The sequence below is a fragment of the Cydia pomonella genome, chromosome 7 (genome assembly GCF_033807575.1).
Source record: "Cydia pomonella isolate Wapato2018A chromosome 7, ilCydPomo1, whole genome shotgun sequence".
Lineage (NCBI taxonomy): Eukaryota > Metazoa > Arthropoda > Insecta > Lepidoptera > Tortricidae > Cydia > Cydia pomonella.
Window position 1 is genome coordinate 13,708,012 of NC_084709.1, and position 17,392 is coordinate 13,725,403.

The 17,392-nt window shown below is 41.3% G+C and overlaps 1 protein-coding gene and 2 non-coding genes across 7 annotated transcripts in view; 2 read left to right on the forward strand and 1 right to left on the reverse strand.

Annotated features, from left to right (window-relative positions):
- The window catches only part of LOC133519864 (dedicator of cytokinesis protein 4), a 99,052-nt gene that overhangs the window by 59,864 nt on the left and 21,796 nt on the right, over positions 1 to 17,392 (forward strand). For all 5 annotated transcript variants that reach the window (XM_061854019.1, XM_061854021.1, XM_061854022.1 and 2 more), the window contains exons 13-19: positions 67 to 235; positions 10,171 to 10,305; positions 12,104 to 12,350; positions 12,732 to 12,918; positions 13,133 to 13,380; positions 13,932 to 14,093; positions 15,170 to 15,298. In XM_061854019.1, coding sequence (XP_061710003.1) covers positions 67 to 235; positions 10,171 to 10,305; positions 12,104 to 12,350; positions 12,732 to 12,918; positions 13,133 to 13,380; positions 13,932 to 14,093; positions 15,170 to 15,298 — 1,277 coding nt within the window. The remainder of the gene's footprint in view (positions 1 to 66; positions 236 to 10,170; positions 10,306 to 12,103; positions 12,351 to 12,731; positions 12,919 to 13,132; positions 13,381 to 13,931; positions 14,094 to 15,169; positions 15,299 to 17,392) is intronic.
- Positions 9,291 to 9,494, reverse strand: LOC133520228 (small nucleolar RNA U3). Its single transcript, XR_009799732.1, has one exon. It is a non-coding gene; the product is annotated as a small nucleolar RNA U3 (small nucleolar RNA).
- On the forward strand, positions 16,556 to 16,748 carry LOC133520227 (U2 spliceosomal RNA). The gene has a single exon (XR_009799731.1). It is a non-coding gene; the product is annotated as a U2 spliceosomal RNA (small nuclear RNA).

A 17,392-nucleotide genomic window follows, 5' to 3' on the forward strand; every position in this document is an offset into this window, starting at 1 on the left:
TTTGAAACTTTACAAGAAGAAGTATCTTTCTTTCCTTATGATTCTAAAAAAATTTAATTTGCGCAGAGGACCTCCTGGCGCTGTTACAATGGCGTGCTCGGCCAGAGAAGGTGCAAGAAACGCTTTTGCGGGTGCTGCGGCTGGGCGACGGACTCAGTTGTGAAGAGCTCATCAAATTCCTGAGAGACGTCCTCGACGCGCTATTCGCACTCTTTTCCACTGAGGACGGGAACAGGTACCGTGTAACCCTCTTAAATATAGTTATTTGTTTTACAAGGGGGCAAAGTTGTAGTTTAACCGCTCGTGCTAATATTGATACCCCAGCAAGCTAAGGATTCCACTTCTCTCAAGTGGAATCTTGAGCGTTGCGAGGGTTTCAAGGCACGAGGGTAAAACAAACTTTACTTATTTAAACTTTATTGCACAAAAGAAAACTTATCGTACAAAAGCGGGACTTAATGCCAAAAGGTATTCTCTACCAGTCAACCCTAAGTAAACTTTGCCTCCGAGTGTAACACAACATTTTTCACCACGCCAAAGAGAGGAAAATACTAACTATGAAGTACCAAAAGTATCAAAAAAATCAAATCCAAATAATTATAAAATGTAATAAAAAAATTATCATTCAAAATCATCATTAAAAGTCAATTCTACCAGCTAACTTTGATCTACATGTGGATAAAATGCAACTTTCTCATTAGTTTTTGAACAATCAAGAGAGCCTCTACCAATTGGTGTGGTGAAAAATATAATTCAGTCTATATACGTTCCACAGCCGGACGCGGGGCTTGGGCTATATTCCCCACGCTGGCCCAATGCGGGTTGGGGACATCACCATTGAATTTGTTCGCGGTTGTATGCAGGTTTCCTCAAGATGTTTTTCGTCATCGAAAAGCTAATTAACCGAAGCATTAGCGACGGAGAAACTGCTTAACTTAACTCGGGCAAACTGCTTGCGTATGTCCGGATGTTCTCTACAGGTCGCAAATCTCAACAGATTCTCGTGAAATTTTGTGACCAGATTCCATTATTAAATTTATATTTTGTTTACGATACAGATTTTATTTTCTTCAAAATGAGGAAGTTGGCATAAAGAACTTACGCGCCAATAGCGTCTATGGCTATAGTTATACTGTTCTCGAGAACGTTCTCCGTCTACTATGGGGATAATTCTCGCACGAGAACATTCCCCATACAAAATGGAAAACGGTCTCGGGAACGACACAACTATATCTATGGTATATAAGACCATTGAGAGTGTTCACTGTGATAATGACTGAACGAACTGTTTTTCTCTACATTTTCTAAGCTTATCGCAAGGTCTACAGCTCACAGACTTCACAGAGCCATCTCTGATAATCCACACACAAGTCCCGAAAAAAATCATCTGTCGTAAGACATTCACTAAAAACAACAGGTCTATAATAGTTTTTGCTTCGAGCACCACCCGGAAGGGAGACGACATTCGTAATAGAGTAGGTTTAAGTACTTGCAGCTCCTAATCTCTTTGGAATTGTTCTTCTTTTTAGCCTTGTTCATCTTTATACACACTGTGACTTATGTATTTCAGCCTGACAGTATACTCTTTCGAGTTCGCATAACTAGCTGACTTGCAAGGTTCTCAACTTCCTGCTTTGAAATTAACAGCTAATTGGACTTTAATTCAAGATATTCCGGAGGTAAAGTGTCTAGTATCTTGCACATTAGGAGAATTTGAGTTAATTTCGTCTAGCTCTGTAGCTGTGTAAGCAGTTTGCTCCAGATATTCTCCAAAATTTACACATGAGTAATTATGCCGTCATTCAGGTCTTTCTTGTAGCTGATGAATTTCAGGCATAGGTCGTATGTGTTGTTTACACACGTACCTCAAAGATGCGCTCTAGTTCGGCTCAGATTTCTTTGGCGGAATCAAATCACACGAATCTTTGCAGATGGTATTTTCTTCTTACCTTCGAGATGCCTAATCCTCCCAGCATCGGCATTACTTTAAGCACTATTAAAATATTGAACCTCCAGGTTGATATGTATGTATAGGGCGATATAAAGAAACACGATGTGACTTCATTGGCGGTTTATTCTCAACTAAAAACATGGTTAAGCGCGAGCGGCATACCCACATAACTATATCTATACCTAACTTACTAGTTATATCTACCTACATGTAGTATTGTGATATACTACACTACTTCCCCCCTTACCGATAGGTTCTGTCTTGTACGTACTTACTTGATTGTATTGTACATAGGCACATGCAGATGCTTAAGTATATGTGTAACTAGGTCAGGCGAGTAACAGCTGTTTGCTGGATGACACATGGCGGACACTATAAGTAAGAAGGGATGTGGCGTTTACATAATTGCTTAGGCGATAATTCTTATTGACTAAAGTTATAACAAATAATAATAGTTTTACAGTTAAACCCTAAAAATGCAAGAAATGACTGAAGTGAGGGCTAATACTGTACCTATTTACTCTCCCCGTAATCCAAGTAGGTACTTACTTACAATAAAGGAAAAAAAATGATGGTGACTTAAAACTAGCGCCAATTGTTAACAATGGAGAGGTATGATAGTTTAACCTCGTTACTGTTATGCATGTAGTACGAATAACCTCAATAAAATGTAAGTATCTTCCAAATGGAAAAGATTAGCGATTGTTTCAATTTAGATGATGCGAGTTGTAAAACACAACTTAATATAACTCAACGTAAATTGTAATTGTCTTGTAATTATGGTGACCCTTAGGAGGCTATTTTGATGACATGGTATGTCATATAGGTTTTTTTTTATGTTAATAATATATATAAATATAACTGTGTTCGACAATAAGGAAAAAAATATATATTATTCTCATGTTTACGGATACGCTTCTTCAAAACCGTAACGCATAACAGGCATGCGAGCGCGCACCGGTCTGGGGCTGGCGGCGGGTGGCGCTGGTGCATCCCTCGGGATCCTACAACCTGCCGCCGCCAGGGGAGCTACGTTAACGCCCGATGTCACGCCATTGTAACGTGCCTCGCGCTCATCCGTTGGCGCCGTCCCGTAATCGTGGCGCGCGCGTAATTGATTTGTGTGCCGAGATATTATGCCTTCCTCTGTCTGAACTTTATAGTTATTGTTGCCTAATACCTGCTTAATCGTAGCCTCAATCCACTTATGACCCTTACGGAAGTCTCTGGCCCACACTAAATCCCCGACTTCGAATGACCTACTGTTCTGGGGCCCACGAGCTATTTTTGTTTGCTTATTTTTTTCTATAGTGTCAAACAGACCGGTTTTGAGTAGGTCAAGTCTTGTTTTTAATTGACGCCCTAGCAACAATGCAGCTGGTGACTCATCCGTAGTGCAGTGTTAAGTGTTTCTATAATCTAACAAAAAGCGCTGTAAAAATTGGTTAGGGTTAGTGTTTTCTTTCGTTGCCTTCTTTAAACATTTTTTTATTGTGCGCACAGCTATCTCCGCTTCCCCATTCGACGCAGGTTGGTAAGGAGCTGACGTGATGTGTGTGACCCCATTTTTCATTAAGAAACTTGCGAATTGTTCACTACTAAATGGGGGTCCATTATCTGAGATTAATTTGGATGGAATCCCAAATCTAGCAAATAACTCCCTTAACTTATCTGTAGTAGCTTCGGCCGTTGTAGTAGTCATTGGAAACACTTCTATCCATTTTGAATAACTATCTACGACTATAAGGTATGTTTTCGCATTATATGACAAAAAATCTATGTGTATTCTATCGAATGCCTTTATTGACGTGGTCCAAGGCACTATGGCGACTCGCGGGGGTGCATCCGCTGTCTCTGCACAAACCCGACATGAGTTGCACTGCTGCTCGATGTCCAGATCTATCCTAGGCCACCAGACATAGCTCCGCGCGATACTCTTACACTTGACAATGCCCAGGTGTCCACCGTGCACCTCAGCCAGCACTGCCGCCTGCAGCGCCGCCGGCACCACGACACGAGAACCCCATATGAGACACCCACCTTCTACATTGAGCTCATCTCGTCTTCTATAATAAGGGAGCAGATCTGCTGCCACTCCTGTCTTCGGCCAACCTGATTTGACATATTGTGACACTAGATTAAGTGTTTTATCAACGGCAGTTTCCCTCTTGACATCGAGCGCACGAATTGGAAAATTATTTTCTATAAACTGTACAAAGCTGCAATCGTCACTGGCATCGCTCTGGTCTACTATGGGTAATGGTAAGCGAGACAGTCCATCTGCTATGTTGTCTGCTGATTTTACGTACTCAATGTCATACTGGTAGCCCGACAACAATAGCGCCCACCTAATGAGCCGCCCAGCAGCAGTGGCTGGAATGTCTGCTTTAGACCCAAAAATGCTTACCAGCGGACGATGATCTGTACGCAGGGTGAACTGCCGACCATACAAGTACGTATGGAATTTTTTTATGCCAAAGACGATACTAAGTGCTTCGCGGTGAATCTGACTATAATTACGCTCGGCCGCATTAAGGGTCTCCCCAAACTAGTCGACGCCGTTTCGGCAAATCGCGTACGGAAAAAGCTTTATGTCAACGCAATAAGAGCGAATAAGTCGTAAATCGGCTCGGCCCACGCGAAACGACGTCTTTCGACGGGAAAACGGCGTTTTGCCGTAAAGCTGTTCGCATTCGTACGACGCTGTTTGCAGCCTACCGCACACGTTCGCATTCATAAATCTCCTTATACCGCCGTACGGTGCCGGAAAGAGTTGAACGGCTCCGATCACGGCCGAGTACCTACGATAAGGACCGGTCAGAGCTGGCGGAAGCCGATCAGCGTCTTCGACGGCCGAACATAGCTGACGACGGCCGAACAGAGCCGATGACGGCCATAATAATCGTAAAACATTTTTGGATCGAGTCTCAAACGAGGATATCGTAAATTAAATTCACCTTCACTTAATCTATATTGCCACAAAGAATCCCACCACCCACCACGATCCCACGGTCGCCTCCGCTTTTGCTGCTGTTCTAGCTCTTCCAACAAGTAGGCTACGATAAAAATGCTGGTAAGCCTTTTTTTCCATGCCCGTCTACGTAAAATATCCATCATCACAGGTTATTATATAATATGTAACAATTACCAAAATAATCTTACAGGTCTGTTCAATTTCAAACTCAGGTTGTTACTAACAACCAGTCTCCAAAAATGAGATTTACGATTGCCGATCACCCGCTCTCCTACATCTGTTCGTCGGGCTCAACGGCTGTACGTGTGCTGTCTGACGTCTCGACGGCAGGACGGAGCACGGGAGAGCCGACCGTCGCTTTACAACTGTTGCGATAGCAAGTCGCAGGCGATCGGGCGTCTCTACGGCCGCAAGGAGGATGAGACTGCTAAACGCAGGTGTCCAACCGCGGAGACGGTCGATCGGCTAAATGCGAATAGTGTGGTGTAAAACACTCGGCGAAAGCCGACTCCGCGTCGACTGGTTTGGGGAGACCCTAAGCGCGCGCGATGCATATGCGATGGGCCGTTCACCCTCCGCCGTTCGGTGCAGTATGACGGCACCTACCCCCGTCTGGCTCCCGTCACAACATAGAATCAGTGGCAAGCTTTCACTATAATGAGTTAAGACTGGACTATTCGTTAATGCGACTTTGATTTTGTTGAAGGCTTCTTTTTCCGGTTGGCCCCACTCCCACGTCTGTCCCTTCTTTAACAATCGGTATAGCGGCGTCAAGATATCTGTGAATCCTTTAATGAATTTCGAATAAAAATTAACCATGCCCAAAAAGGATTTTAATGTAGACGTGTTTTCGGGTGCCGGAGCCTCCAATATAGGCTTAATTTTGTCATTGTCCATTCTTACCCCATTTTCAGAAATAATGAAGCCCAAATACTTAACTTCTTTTGCGAAAAAAGTACATTTCTCTTTGCGCAAAGTCAACCCCGCAGCTTCAAAGCGGTTTAGGACACTTTTTAAGTTTTTAATGTGGTCGGCTTCACTATTACCGGTAATCAAAACGTCATCCTGATAAACTGTCACATTGGGGATTCCGGCCACTACCTGTTCTATGACGCGCTGAAATATTGACGCTGCTGACGCTACCCCATATACTAATCTGTTATACATGTATAGACCGCGATGTGTGTTTACTACTGTGTACTTTTTCGATTCCTCGCTGAGTTCAACTTGCATATATGCTTCCTTCAAATCCAATTTGGAAAATAGTTTTCCCCCATTAAGATTATTAAATAACTGTTCGGCACGCGGAAGTGGATATCTGTCTACTTCTAATACCGGATTGAGGGTGGACTTATAATCCCCGCAAATTCTAAGGCTACCATTGTTTTTGACCACGACAACCAAGCATGAAGCCCAGTCAGAGGAAGAGATCGGCGTAATTATACCTGCGCGCTCCATGCGCTCGAGTTCGGCGTCGACTGGCGCGCGCAACGCAAGCGGAAGCGGGCGCGCGCGCCGGAACACGGGCTGCGCGTCCGGCCGCACGCGCAGCGTCGCGCGCGCGCTCACATGCCTTCCAAGGGACTCGCTAAACACGCCGGAATGTTCACGCATCAACGCTGACGTCTCTAACACTTCAATGCACTTGTTATTACTTTTGTCGATTTTTAACACTGAGTCTGTGACGATGATGCTCATACCTAATGGTTTTATCCACTCCCTACCTAATAATGGTACACCGCCGTTCACGATGATATGTAGGTCCAATTCTTGTCTAATGTTTAAGTACGCCACACTTACACGTATGAATCCGAGAGACTGGATTGGTACACGATTGTATCCACGTAACTTCGAATCGTCTTTATGCAATGTGTGGTGTCCGAACAACTTTTTGTACATATTTTCGTTAATACAAGCAACTGGTGAACCGGTGTCAACATGCATCTGCAGCTTCTTCCCGTCGACGATGACCTCGGCAATTACCGGCTCCCGTCCCGTCAGTTCTACGTGGTATAGGCCCTCAAAATCACCAGTCTGGCCTGGCTCCCAGTCTTCATCCGGGTTGCTATTTGAGCCGTTATCTTGCCCCCAATTATTTTCCATGTTGATATTCGTAGTATAATTCATGTCACGAATGTTGGGACACACTCTTTTTAAATGGCCTTTTTTTAAACATATTTTACAAACGTATTCCTTGAACTTGCATCTGGTTTGGTCGTGACCTTGTTCGCCACAGCAGATACACTGTTGCCGAGGGCCCCACGAGCTCCGGGTCGGCCGCGCCGCGGTGCCCGCGCCGCGCCCCCGGCCAGCCGTGGCGGCCGCCGCGCCGCCCCGCCGAGCGAAGCGCGCGCCGCTGGTGCCGCGCCCCTGTCCCGATGCCGGCGCCGTGTATACCGCATGAAGATCGTCTTCTTTGGAGCTAGACGGTTTTTTGTCTACAACAGTTGCAGCGTTTTTGGCAGCGGACTCCAACGATACCGCCATTTTATAGGCCCTTTTGAAATCTAAATTATTTTCTTCGCAAAACAAGCGTTGACGGGTTGTTTCGTCTTTAAGGCCACATATAAATTGGTCCCTCAGGTTGTCATCTAACGTAGTTTTGAAGTCGCACGTTGTAGCGAGGCGCTTCAACGAGGCGGCAAACTGGGCGACCGATTCACCTTCGGTTTGCTTTGTTAAACGAAACTTGTACCGCTCGGCGAGATAAGATGGCTTCGGTTGGATGTGCGACGCGACTAACTCGATCAAATCGTCGTATTTAAGGTCTTTTGGTTTCTTTGGACTGCAAAGGTCTACCATTAACTCGTATGTGGCAGTACCCACACATGCTATCAGTATAGGAACCTTCTTCGCGTCATCTACATCATTGGCTAAAAAGTATTGTTCCACGATCTCACAATATGTCGACCACTTCCCGTCATTAATATCAAATGCTTTTAATTTTCCCACAGACATAATCTTTCACTTGCACTGTCCACTACACAAATAACTTGTAGGTTCGCGACTGCGCCAAATGATATGTATGTATAGGGCGATATAAAGAAACACGATGTGACTTCATTGGCGGTTTATTCTCAACTAAAAACATGGTTAAGCGCGAGCGGCATACCCACATAACTATATCTATACCTAACTTACTAGTTATATCTACCTACATGTAGTATTGTGATATACTACACAGGTTTTGTAACATTAGGAGTCTAATTTCCCTATTTGAATCTCTAGGTACTCGAGTTTATGCTTGCTCCATTTTTACTCAGCTTACCACTTCAAAATTAATAGATAACAAATACGCTCTTAAATCTGTTTTTTTTTTATTCGTAACAGTGGCTTCTCTGCTACCAGGACACTTTGCCAACGTCAAGTGTATTAGATATATATATATAACAGTAAGCCGTCGATATTCAGTCATCCATCGAGTCCTTCACGATGTACTGGAGGATAGCTGGAGCAGCAGTACAAAGCACAATGGCGGCCGAGACCACGAACCACCGAATGATGTCCAAAGAATTAGTTATTCGCATTTCCAGAAGAATTCTTCTTTAACCGCACCCATTGCGCTTGCCATTCACTGCATAATATCCTATCAAAATTATACATTAAACAGCAGAATGCAAAAAATAAATAAAAACGTCTGGAGCACGATCCGCCATGTTCCGTGGAACATTCCAAAGTCCTAAATCTGTTTAGGACATTTATTTATTTTTGATTGACAGCAAACATCAGTTGCTAGGTAATAACATTATAAATAAATAAATAAAGGTCTTGACAAATTAGGTATATACAACCTTCTTAATGTTGTATTCATGCCTTAAAATTATATCCATTTGTAGTGACATCTAGTAATGTAGTTTACATAATCGGAAGTCAACTTTACGCAAAAGTAGGTTGTTATTTATTATTTCTTAAACATTACTCCATCATCATTTATTGCTAAAAGTACATGAAAAGAGAAATCCTTTAATCATCAAAATACCATTAGGTACATAAACAATTTCGAGAAAAACCTTATTAAATATGTTATATTTTGTTAAATATGCCTGAAAGGAGCTAGTTTTCAAAGATTGATTATTGTATATCGACATCTTTTTTATTGATATCAAATTAAATGCCTAGGATGTGCCCCGAATTATCACAGATTTGGTCATATTAGCCGAAATCAGGGATCGGAAACTTTCTGTATCAATCTAATTATACGAATTCGTTACCTAAAAACAACAGTCCTACATTTGGAGTATAAAATAAACCGAAATATATGGTTATTTCGAAGTTTTTGCTAAAAACCGGTTCCGATCCTTGGCCGAAAGTATAGATTCCGCCTCTAACTGATTTAAGAATATGTATTAAAGGTGTTAAAAACCAGCCACTCAGATAGCGACAGTACCCCACGCTTCTCTCCGAAGAGAGAAGTGAACGATCATCGATGGCTGATGACTAGACAGTCATCGCCTTCCTCACGCTCAGGGCACTGCGCCACATCTCATCTTCGTGGATGGGGTTAGCTCACGTATTGTGATAGCCTGGTGAAGAGCTTACTATAGAAATGATCCTATGAAGTAAGGTCTTGCCGCAATGAATTCACACGGGGACCGTCATGATCTCAAGAAAAATCTTAACACCGTGAAATAGGATTCTACGCGGACGGAACAGCGACATCTTCCGTGGAATTAGGTAAACGTAAACGTGGGCACCACGTGGACTTTATATTTAGATGCTGGGCTACGTAGCCTACGTAATAGACGTAGTTGCTATATCGCCTATATCTATAACAGTATACCGCACATGTAACGGTCACTTCTGAAAATATCGATACGAAAAAAGTGCCAAAAATATGTGTTCGCGACTTTATTGCCCATATATTAAGGTAGTGTATACATTTTTTGGCATATTTCTCTTATCGATATTTTCAGACGTGACTTGACATATTTAATCATATAACGTAATAATAACGTAACTCCCAGTCCCGTATGTATTACTATAAAGTATAACATAATATGAGGTAATACGAAACACTTGATTTTGGCCTAATTAACACATTCGTTACCAACGTTTTCATAGCGCTACGCTCGTAGCCGGTTTCCCGCTTTGTAGAGGAAGAACCCGCCGAGCGGTTTCCCTGTACTCAATGTTTTAATGACAAATAGTAAGAGTGTAGATAAATTACATCGGTTGTTACAATTAGCTTGTATAAATTGTTATTGTTATGCAAGTTTTTTTATGCGAATATTCTGTTTATTTTCAGTACGCCGCACTCGGGAACAGTGTTTTTGGTGCTAGTTTCCATCTGCAGTCTGTTAGACGAGAGCCGATTCCAGCATTTTAAGCCCGTGCTGGATGTTTACATCGAAGAGCACTTTTCAGCTGCCTTGGTGTACAAGTAAGTGAAAAATTTTACACTAATTATTTTCTATCAACCCTAATGTTGGTGAGAGATAGCAACATTTTATCGCTTTGTTTACAATATTCGTGTTTTACGTTTGGGTTTTAATACTTTAAAATTTCAAAATTTGCCGGGATCTTTTCCAATTTCTCGAAGACCGCTTGACTAATTTTGTACTTACACACGTCAAGTTGTGTGCAAAATAATAAAAATACATAAGATAAAATATATGAAATAATGAAAATTAGGGGAAACCTTATAGCTTTTGATCAAATATATTGGATCTTTTTTTATAATTATTCTGCCAGGAGTAATAAGCAATATACAAAATTACAATTATAGTACAGTAGTGAATTGTGTTTTTTTCGTAGGATTTTACGTTTTTATAAGAATTTCCGCGAGTTATGTAAAAAGCTGATTCATGATTTTTTTACGTTCAGTATTAGTTAAGTAAAGGTTACACTTAATTTTAAAATAATGTCAAGTAATGAAGAAGAATTATAAAAACAAGATCCAATATATTAGATCTAAAGTTATAATCTTCCCCTAATTTTCATTTTTTAACCGACTTCAAGATTTCAAAAGAGGAGGTTATCAATTCGGTTGTGTTTTTTTTTTAATGTTTGTTACTCCATAACTCCGTCATTTCTGAACCTATTTTGAAAATTATTTTTTTGTTTGAATTGATATATATATACAGATTCAGCATCATATATAACAAATCAAGCATTTACATTTTAAAAAGTGACGTTTGATGAAGTGGAACTGCTGATGATGATCAGAATGGAACTCTTCAACGACGCATAGTACACGTTTGGCGATTTCTCCTCTTCGCTGTGTTTGTTAAGTAAATTAAATTTTCAAAACAAATTTTTGTTAAGTTCGAGTTCTGACGATGGGCTCCATGAGGAATCAAGGGAACTCTTCAAATATGAAAGGCATACATATAGTGATTTTTGTATTTTCTTTGACAAATCAAGCATTTACATTTAAAAAAGTGATATTTGATGAAGTGGAACTGCTGATGATGATCAGAATGGAACTCTTCAACGACGCATAGTACACGTTTGGCGATTTCTCCTCTTCGCTGTGTTTGTTAAGTAAATTAGATTTTCAAGACAAATTTTTGTCAAGTTCGAGTTCTGACGATGGGGTCCATGAGGACTCGAGGGAACTCCTCAAATGTTAAAGGCATGTATATAGTGATCTTAGTATTTTCATTAAAAAATCAAGTATTTACATTTGTAGAAGTGACATTTGATGAAGTGGAACTGCTGATGATGAACAGAACGGAACTCTTCAATGATGCATAGTTCACGTTTGGCAATTTGTTCTCTTTGCCAAGCAGTTAGGTTTTCAAGGCACATTTTTATATTTCTATCCTATTTAGTTTTTTTTAAATAATTATTTAATAACTTCATGCATGGTGTGAAATAATTTATCTTAAATACAGTCGAATACCCTATTGCGGGTATCTTACCAGTCAACCATAGAGCAAATCTGAAATGTGTCAAGGTGGGTGCAGTGGCAAAAAAACACATGTTACCTCCATAATTAGGCGTAGGACGCTGTCTTTTTAATTTCATTGTATGAAATCTAAAATCAACAATAATCGTTCTTTCACCGGTCTCCCTCATTGATGTCGGTTTTTTTTTCTTAAAAATTATTTATTGTTGCTATTATATTGCACACAACTGTAAATATATTTTTTACGGTTCCTTTAGCCAAGTTGCTGTTATGTTACCATTAGTATTATGATACTTTGTACTCAGTGCAGACCGGTCTTTATTTCCAGAGGTCTGCTATCCTCAGTGCAACATTGCGCCGAATGGGCAGCGGGCGCCGAAGGCCAAGAACCAATCAGAAAGTGTCTCCGCTCTCTCGGCGCGGTGTTCCGCCTCGCTGTCCGCTCCCGGCGCCTGTTCGCGCGCGCCACGGGCGGGCAGTATGAAGACAGCTTCAGGCGCGATGTGCGGGCAGCGCTACATGCGCTTAAGGCACTCGCGCAACATCCGCATAGGGACCACCTAGCGCCTGCACAGGTACATACATAGTAGACCATATGTAATTAGAATAAGGGCTAGTCGTCCTCGTGATGGCTATTCGGACGGACTACTGACGGACGGTATGAAGGCAACTTTAGACCTGATGTGCGGGCAGCCTTCCATGCGCTTAATGTGCATTGCATCTTACTCTGTCACTAAGCAAAATATGAAACGCAAACACACATTGGACCAAGATATTGGACAGCTGGAATACCAACCTAAGGCACTCGCGGATCCGCATAGAGACCACCTAGCACCAACACGGGTATTAATCACTATGAATGTTCTGAATCCTGAAATTGAAGCAGCTTCGAACTTCGGACAAATATGTTGTTCCTAACGTACATTGCGTAATAAAGGGCACGGTTTAATTTCCAGGTGGCCCTAATGACATCATGGGCGAGCGTGGCCAAAGAAGTGGCTTCAGCGCTGGGGCCGGTGGAGGCGGCGCGCGTGACGGCGGCCATGCTGGACGCTCCCGCCGCCAACTCGCCGCCGGCGCTGGCAAAGGCTCGGCTCGCTGCAGCGCAGGAGATACTCAAGGGACCGCTGGGACAGGATCCCGGTACGTTCATGAACAGCTGAAGCTTTGCCATTAGCTCTAACGACATCATGGCCTATCAAGAAGTGGTCACAGCTGTCGAGTGGTTTAACACTGTTCCAGTGGCGAGACACAAACCGATAATGTGGACTAAATAATTATTTTGGCTCATTCAATATTCCTGGCTACATGAAAAACTGTAATAGCAATCTCCATTAATATACTCTCCATATTCCAGAGGCCCGCAACATAGTCCTAACAACGGCATGCCACCACCTCCGAGTCCACCTCGCTCGGCGTGACGAGCTCTCTCAATGCGCTGAGATGCTCGGCGAACTAGTCTCGCTGCTATGGAAAAAGGAAGACCCGGAAGAAGCGGTTGATCCGGACGAATTGGATCCGGACGTGGATGTTCTGTGTCTGAACACGCTGGATGTACTTGTGGAGACTGTGCTGCATTTGATTGGAGGGAATTCGCCAGTACTGGTTTGTATACCTGCCTGTTCGTTACCAACATCATCTTGCTTCACCTAACGCGGCGGAACGAGCTCTCTCAATGCGCCGAAATGCTCGTTGAACTAGTCTGGCTGCTGTGGAAGAAAGAAAACCCGGATGAGCGGTCGTTCCGGGTTAACTCGACCCAACTGCAGATGTTCTGTGTCTGAACACGCTGAATGTAACTGTGCTGCATTTGGTTCGAGGGAATTCTCCAGTACTGTTTGTACACTATTCTAACTTAATAAATTTAATATTATCTGTAATTGATAGATGTGCATGTCACTCGTACTAATATACAAATGTGGGAGTAATAAGTTATTACTAATAACACATATCGATTTTAAAAGCCTCCCAAGTTCATAGCAATATCAAAGATATCAACACTGAAGATCTGTAAATTAGTGCAAAATAATTGCGGCCACAATTTTGACAGTTTAATAGCTCTACGGGGTAATCTCTTGTTTCTTTTACTCGTCAATCAATACCAACTGTTGTACTTGTTGTTGTGTTTTGTAATTATGACACACGAAATATTCCAGGGATCAATGGTGGCCGGTCTACTCGGCTGCATGGAGCTGCTGAAGCCAGCCCACTATCAAAGACTGTGGAGCCATCTCGCCCCGCACCCACAGGACCGAAAGCCGCTCAAGGATTTCCTCATGCGGGCCTTCTTGGTGTTCCGACACCTTATTGAACAGGATGTAAGTGAGCTTAATTTTAATCTTATTTAGAAACATGGGAACGGTGACAGATCCCATCTCAATACTATTTTGCGAGATTATGCGTTTTAAGGTTATTAATTGTATGAAGATGCCATGTTACCGTACGCATGCCGTTCGAAAAATAGTATAATTTCAGCTTTACGATTCTGTAGAAGAAAGATACAAAATGACACTTTTCCGATTTGTAGTTCATTATTTTCTATACCTACTAGCGCCATCTATGGTAATGGTTGTAAACTTATAGTTTTAAGCTATTCTAACTTCACTATATTTACTTTTATTAGTTGTTCATTATTTTATTGTAACATTACGAAACGCGGTCTCTTGTAGCTTTTGAACCTTTACCTACTACTAAAACCTTATTCAGATAAAATATCTAAGGCCGCTAGTTGAAACTGAATTGTTTGAATTGAAGCGGTTTTCAAGTTGTGTCGCACTATTGTGTGCATTCACTTGAAGAAAGTAGCAAAATAAGTTATTGCGATCAGGATTTTTCCATTCCAAAAAAATATAATTCAGTATTTTCTAGGTCTAGTAACGCCATCTATGTTTATATTAGAATACTAATTGTGTTAAATTATTCTCACTGTTATTAGGAGACTTAAATAATCGGAATAGTTTCTAAATATTATTCTCTAATCAAACATTCTGAGCAGTGGGACACTGTAATAGTCTGAGAAAATAAAACATTACAAAACGCAAGCTCTCCTATCGAAACGCTCTTGGAACTAAATTGCATAAGTATTGTATAAAAACTTTGAGCTTTGTTTATAAATAGTCCTTTTTGCCACAGTATACTCGTAACGTTTTCACGCAGGTTTTCCCGGTCGACTGAATAAATAAAAATATTATTTTCTAATGAGACTTTCCCAGCAGTGGGACCCTGTAAAGTAATATACTGAGCCAAATAAAACGCATTCTCTCGTCTCGTATAAAAACAAGCCACTACTAACGCTATCTATGGCCGCTCTTTGGAACTAAATTGTATAAGTATTGTATAAAAGGTTTGTTTATAAGTTTACTCCTTTTTGTCACAATATATCGTTTTCACGCAGGTTTTCCCGGCCGACTGGATGGTGTTGAGAGTACAAAGCTGCAAAGTACTGCTTTCCGCATTACAAGATTTGGCTAAGCCTTTATTGGAGAGGTTCTTGGGCGATGAACCTCCGCAATTTGATTCTCAAGTAAGTCCTTGAAACTTATCGAAAATTCGAAATAAAGTTGGCCGTCAAGGGTCGAATTAGATTTATTCGTATGTGCTTGTTCGTAACATCTATTCTGAATATTTGATATTGTTGTTTGATGTTGTTGTTGTTGCGCCAAGTGACTTCATACGTTAAGAGTTAGCATTATTTTAACATTTTGAAACATCAGGTAATGTTTGAAGGAAAGGTAAAAACCAGACGAAATTCCTTTTTTGATTTTAGCTTATACCCATGAAATTGGTAGGGTTTTTAAAACTGTAGGTTATTGAGACAAATAAACCGGCGTGATGTTCTAAATTTGAAATTCTAAGAGCCTTTCCTTGCAAAAAAAAACCGTCCTAATGGTACTGATCAAATCGAAAGGTATTTTGATTACCCACCAAATTTAAAAAGTAAATTTTAGACGGTAAAATTTTGGAAGGAAATTTTAAACGGTAATATAGAGAGTAGTATATTAGGTATCGAATCAGAAACACGGAACTACGTTCTAGAACTCGAGTTGTAGATGTAGGCGTCAAGACGGCCAACCTCAAGTGGGACTGGGCTGGACGTGTCTGCCGCATGCACCCGGAAAGGTGGGCCAAAATGGTTACTGAGTGGGACCCACGGAACACCATAGACGGTGCAGGACGGGGTGCAGGCAGATCGAAAAGGAGATGGCGGGACGACTTGTACGCATTCCATCCAAAATGGCGGAAAAACGCGAGTCGAGTGGAGAAAACGAAGGGAGGCCTGCAGTGGGACACTAAAGTAGGCTAACAAAACAAAATTTAGGAGAACAATTCAAAAGGAACTTGTTGTTACCATCCAAACCAATCCTTCTACTTTTGCTAGGTTTATGAAACAATAGATAATGTTTGAAAGAAAACTAGACGTCATTTTGGGATAGCTTCTAGCTTATATTAACTGATTTGGTAGGGTTATTAAACGGAAGGTAATTGAGAGATAAAATCGGCGTGACATGCCAAATTTAATCCTGTGCCTTTCCTAATAAAAAACAAATCAACTTTCCCTCCTAATACCACCCATCCCATCAAGTCGGAAGGTAATAGATTACCATTACACCAAATTTAAAATGGAATTTAATAGGTAAAATGTTAGGTGGTACGGCTTCAGAAGAAACTTGTTACCAAATTTGTCGCTAGATGTCGCTGCGCTAGTCAAATGGGAATCGTACATCGCGGTGTTAAGATTTTTCTTGATTCAATGACATTCTTCAAATAAATTTAGTTCGTTATCGCTTCTCGGCCTTTTGGCTAAGATCAAAGTGTAGTATCTGTTCTTTTCAGCTTAATATCTGAAAGTTCCCTCACTGAGGGACCAGTATATTAAACTGATTTTTGTAAACCGACGGGATGTTCGGGGCTCGCTCCACTCCCGTCACGGGTCGGCCCGGCATTGCAGTGCCGCCGGGATTGGCCCACATAACTACATTAAAAAGTTTACTCGGACTTCGAGCTAGGAGCAGTTTTCCAAGCAAACCTAAAATCACAATAACAGTGGAAATAACATGCTATACCCATCCCTTTTTTGGTAGTAAGAGTACTAGCATAAGAAAAAGACAGTATGATTCTGCCTGTCTATGCTTGAAGTGAGACAGACTCTGGCCAAACTAATTATGTTTCTCGCTTTACTTTATCTCAATTCTAGGCCGTTTTCATTCAGTTGTTTCATTAGACTCAATTTATTTAAGTGATGTTCCCAGGCTACTACTACCAACTAAACAAATTACGTTGACAAATGCATATTGAAGTAGTATATTTGAACTTATTGTACATGTATAGATCAACAACATGTTAACATACTAACACTAACATAACTATTATAATATAATGGTAGCATTTTTTTCTTGTTAGGTTGGGAACAAATAAGATAGTCATACAAGTACTAAAATCTCCATCTTCATACTCACATAGAAATAAATGTTGATACTTCATGGGTATTATAACGTCTGTGATCTGCGTAAAACGCATTTTTTTGGTCCCAACTACTCTGTTACGCTCATTATAGAGGCCAGTTTTCACACTACTGAACTTTGGTACATCGCTGACGAGATTGTGTCCCACATTTTTT